General features: G+C 36.3%; 1 protein-coding gene across 1 annotated transcript; it reads right to left on the bottom strand.

The window, feature by feature from the left end:
• Positions 1–573: 573 nt before the first annotated feature.
• On the bottom strand, positions 574–5,023 carry LOC126797952 (MLO-like protein 3). Its single transcript, XM_050524730.1, has 15 exons — positions 4,734–5,023; positions 4,592–4,649; positions 4,222–4,499; positions 4,027–4,143; positions 3,857–3,917; positions 2,638–2,726; positions 2,476–2,550; positions 2,287–2,378; positions 2,123–2,172; positions 1,972–2,012; positions 1,712–1,885; positions 1,587–1,622; positions 1,387–1,454; positions 1,204–1,264; positions 574–1,067 (listed from the first exon to the last, which is right to left on the bottom strand). The coding sequence occupies exons 1-15, from the start codon at positions 4,857–4,859 to the stop codon at positions 762–764; spliced, it is 1,632 nt and encodes a 543-aa protein (XP_050380687.1). The 5' UTR covers positions 4,860–5,023; the 3' UTR covers positions 574–761.
• Between the last annotated feature and the right edge of the window lie 231 nt (positions 5,024–5,254).

The following is a 5,254-nucleotide window of genomic DNA, read 5'->3' on the forward strand; positions in this document are numbered from 1 at the left end:
TTCCTCCTGTTGCTTCTCAGTGGCACATATACCAAGTTAATAATGGGCATATATATCGTACTTATGAACAACGCATAGATGAGTTCAAGAAACTCAAAATATGGAAGGGGTTGCCACTAAAGAGACGTTTTCCAGACATTGTGCATCTTGATATGGATTGATCATGACAATATTGTTAAATTGAACAGTGTGCCATTGTTTTTTTTGTTGGGATTTGTATTTGAATGTGATCAAACTTGTTTTCTTAGTTAAGATTTTTTACTCAACTAAATTATGCTCATTCATATATGTATAGGGGAGGAAACTATTGTACGTGACCATTATATTATTTATAAAACATAGTCACAAGTAGTAGTAATTGCAAGTTTTTTTCTTAATAGAGATTGTCAAAATGAATTTGAAATACAATCTGAAAAAGTAGAATTAAATAAGGTGATTTAATAACAAATTTGTTGTCATTGTAGTAAACAAGGTGATGTTTTTTTTTATAAACATAGTTCTTTTAGTTGTAATTACTTCCCCCATAACATTTATAATATTATTAACAAATAATTGTCAATGTAGTAAATTTATTTTGTTATTTATAAATATAAAAAACACATGTTGTAATTTTGTTCTCAATGTTGTAAATTTAGTTTAATAAAATTGTAATTTTGATTCAATGATGTATTTACCCCTACAATTGGCTACAAAGTGGCCATCAGAGTCCGACTGACCTTCGACCATTAACCCTCCTATAGGCTTTGTAATTCCACTACTGCTCATGTCCTAAAATCATCAACTCTTATTTGACCCCTTGATGAGGAGCTTTCTTCTAATTCTACTATCTCTTCCCTGTTGTCCCCTCTGTTAGAAATATCGGCATTTTCGCCCCGTCTGGAAGGGCTTGGTCTCATATAAGAAGAAATACTGTGCCTCATGGAGCTCCATTCCACGGAAAAAGACGTCCGTCCAGAATGTGATTCTCGTTCTTCCTTCCTCCTTTTCCTCCTCACATCACCGTGCCATTGCTTTAGAATGCCAGCCATGTTATCTTCTAGTATCTTACCTTTGAATTGTGAGCCCATCTGTGTGTACATGTATATAAAACAATGAGTCAGATATCAATCAATTTTCATGTCTTATATTTCTTTTGGTGTAATTAAAAGTTTTTCTGGTCAGTAAAATGTGTTAGCTATGACGAGAAGATCATATATACTTTACCTGTGTCACAAGTGCATAGAGTGGAAGAGTAATGTAGCTGCAGAGGACTTGGGTGGTCACCCTGAAAAATCAGTAGTCACGAATGCGAACAAAGCATACTCAATAGTCTATAACCAGTTAACCACATATCCTTCCTTAAAATAACTTTTGGAATTAGATATCAGAAATCTCTGGTAGTCTTACGCTAAGAAAATTCTTGTAACAATGATCACCATGTGCTCGTGGTAGCACGATTTGAATCCAAATTGAACCTAAGAAAATCACAAGAGCGGTCCATCATAAGCTATTTAAAAGCATAATTGCTGATTTTACTAAAACTGGGACTTATTTACTCCTGAATCCTGACTATGAAATCAAATCTAGGATGGGAAGGAAAAACTTACAGTAACCCAAATAAAGAAGGCCAGCTCAAATGCATTCTACATGGCATAAGACAGTATTGTTAGTTATACTGCACTTTTCGAAAGTAAAAATAAAAAATTTCTCATTCTGATATGGGAATGCGTACCAGGAACAAAGTGTAATGTAGAAGCTTTAAGACAAATCTTGGTCTCTTGAACCAAAAATGATCATCGTTTAGTCGAACAAGAGGTGTTCCAATGATTACATTGTTTTGTTCTTTAATTTGAAGCGCCATCTTTGCAACAATGTACTCAAGTTTAGTTCCTAGGACCAGAACGACCTAGAAAAGAAAAGTTAACACCTATCAGGAAACACAGATACTATATATGGCTATGTGCTCGTCTAAACATACAACAATGTACTTACCAAGAGTGGAACATATGATAGCCAAAGATATACGTGCCAACCTGGTCAGAGTTCATACAAATACCATGAGTTAAAATATCGCCTTAAGTCACTTAACACAAACTAAAGGAAATCATCAACAGGAAGCAAATATTGCAATAAGAATTTTTACCATATACATCCACCAGCATAAAAACGGCTACTGCAAACCACATTACAGGGCTGGGGAAATGAAACGAGGCCACATTAATTTTCTGAATAATAATGATTGGGATGAAAGATGTAAAATGTGTAATTTTCAATAATTACAATGAAAATGAACAAATAATAATAAACCTGATTCCGACCAATTTCTTGAAATCCTCCTCCAAAGATCGCTGTATGTACTTTTGGAAATCAAAGTTGTTGTGCCTGTTTGACAGGTGAGCCTACAGAAAGATTCATTAATCATAGGCTTGATTGATTTTGTTGAATAAAATTCTCTCATCAAACCATACAAAAAATTGGTTTTGTTAAGTCCCTTACCGAAATAAAACCGTGCCTCATGGTGAAGTAGTCAACTTTTGCCACTGAATTATAGAATTGCCTGAAAAAGCATTTCTGCCCCAATACAGTCATCCAAAACCAAGTTATTAGATATGTCCTTATAGATTTAGGTCCAGCTTGAAGATGATAAAAGGTACTCACAATCCAGAGATGAAACGATGTCTCTGTACACGAATTCATGTGTCGTTCTGCAAATGTTGTTTGTCTTGTAAGTCTGAATCGATTGGGATCTGCAAATGAATGTGGATAAGTAACTGATACGTAGCTCAATTCCTTATTTCTTATCTTAGATTCTTAAGGTCAGGATCTACGTATGAGTATTATGACAGTTAATACATATGAGTAATATGAATACTGTAAGTCTATAACTTCCACAGAAAAAAAAAGACATCAGAATATACGCTCTTCAATAAGGTGCATAGTATATGACTATATGTAGACGTCTGCATACTTTTATAGGATACGTTCTTTCATATTGCTGACATATTAAGATTGTATACGTAGCCGGTATCCCTAATCTTTTTTTCGAAAGGTGCTTACCCCTAAGTTAAGGGGGAGAGAAGTTTTAGAATATGTCCAGCAAGTTAGAAAATTGGTTTCATTTCTTATACAAGTTTCAGAAGCTGACCAAGTGCATAACCAGACTGTGACAGAGACATTCACTAATGACGTCTCAGAAAAAAAAAACTCAGAAATAGTGTTTCTGAATCGGTTCTGGTCAAAGAAATCTACAATCAAGATTGGTATAACAGTTAAGGAAAAGCAATACACATTTCCAAAATTAATCATATGAAGCCAGAGGCTTATGTGCAAGACTCCCCAACTTCTGGTGGCTCAGGCCCCCTAATATTCTAATTACAAAGACTTTACAGCCATTTGAGGTATATTTAAACTGGGGGCCGTGTATTATGTTTGAAATATAATAACATGCAGCAGTCTTTCTTAGACACCCATTATTTTAGACTCAGTCGCCTTACCCTAGAAGAAGAGAAGTTTGTTAAAAGCAAACCAGATTTAGAATCTAACATAAATTCCTTCCCTTCCAATTATTGCATGAAGCATAAGTATCCTCTGGATGGATTTGGCGCAACTGTTATTGACACTTTTTGCTGTTGTACCAAATTGTTTTCATAAAGGAAACAAATTGCATTTTTTGAAATTCAGGAAACTAAACAAATCCACATATTGACTTCTTGTGAAGATGGTCCATAAAGAATGAACCATAAGCGATACGAACAAGAACTCATCCAGCCTAAATTACACTGTATGATGGTGGAAATTGAAAGGAAAATCAAAGATGCATGAGGGTCTTTGAATTGGCACCCAAAAATTGATAGTTTCAAAGCTAAAGCGTACATACCATTGGCAACTTGGTATTCCATTGTTCGAGTTTCTGCCTCCCAAGCTTCCCAGCGCCTCATCTGTATATTGACCATAGAAGAATATTGAGCATCAGAAAGTTCATCGAATGATACAAATTACATTAAGTTTGAAGCTTATGGTAACTTTTCACCGTTTAATGAACATTACCTTCGCCCTCCCCAAAGCCATGGTTAGAACACTATACACTATATGCATAACCGCAAGCGCAAAGATCAGCAAGTGAAGCTGATGAAGTGCGTTTTTCGTCACTAACGAAACTTTTCCCTGCAAGTCAGACTCATCAGAATCAACAATCACCCTGGTAAAACATCATTAAATTTAACTGATTGTGAAGTTACGTACATCACCGCAGTAATCCTCAACAGTTGCTTCCTCCTCCTCGGCGAGTATCCTCTGCGTTTGCCTGAGCATTTCGTCAAACACGACATGTGCACTTGATGAATTAATGTGGGCCGCAAATTTGTTCACATAGTGCTCGACTGTTTCAACTTTGGGAGTCTCATTCAAGGCTTTACGACATGGAAGCATTATGTTTCCTAGCTTTTCAGATATGCATATTTTCGATATCCTATCTTGGGTCACCGCCAATAGCAGTGATACAAATCCCAGTAGCATCAACTCTGCAACATCAACAAAATAATGTAAACCAAATACAACTGTGATCATATATTACAAGCTGGGTTCATTCTCTAAACTTCAAACCAAGCTGTACCTGATTTGAGCTTCTCAACCGCATCAGTTAAGGCGGTTTTTCGATGCTTTTTCAGCCACTGCATGAACAAGAATCAAACTTTCAGTACCCAAACGACAAAGCTCGAAAATTTCATGGTGACAAAGAACAGAGTACTACTTACTGATACAAGGAGGTAGATCAAGTGTTCAAGCACGATGGAGATGGAAATGAAGAAGAAGCAAACTGTGGCAAGAGCCCATGTCGGCGTGTATTCCAAAGTGGTTTCTTCAACGGCTGCTTCTGCCATGACGCCGGCGTAACACGTACGGCGGTGATTGAAGATGATAATGAGAATGGTAATGTCAAGATGTTATGATCGAGAGATGATCGAATATGACTTTTATGTAATAAACCTCAAGCTTTGATGATTGGAAGTAGTTTTTGTCTCCGATTCACACTTCGGGCGTATGAAATTCGTTAATGAATTAATGATTTATCCAGAGGGATGGGAGAGGGGACTATATAAGAGATTAAATTAATAATATCTAGAAAAAGTCCAATGTTCAAGGGGTCGCGTCAAACGTCAAGTTTGTAAAGAGACAGGGATTATCAAACCGGTTAGAGTTTCATTGTCTACATTTTAATGCCGGCCATCTTCACATTAGAGTTCTTGATGTGCTTCCCTCCCGTTCTTCTCCACTC

Source organism: Argentina anserina, chromosome 6, assembly GCF_933775445.1.
Source record: "Argentina anserina chromosome 6, drPotAnse1.1, whole genome shotgun sequence".
Taxonomy (NCBI): domain Eukaryota; kingdom Viridiplantae; phylum Streptophyta; class Magnoliopsida; order Rosales; family Rosaceae; genus Argentina; species Argentina anserina.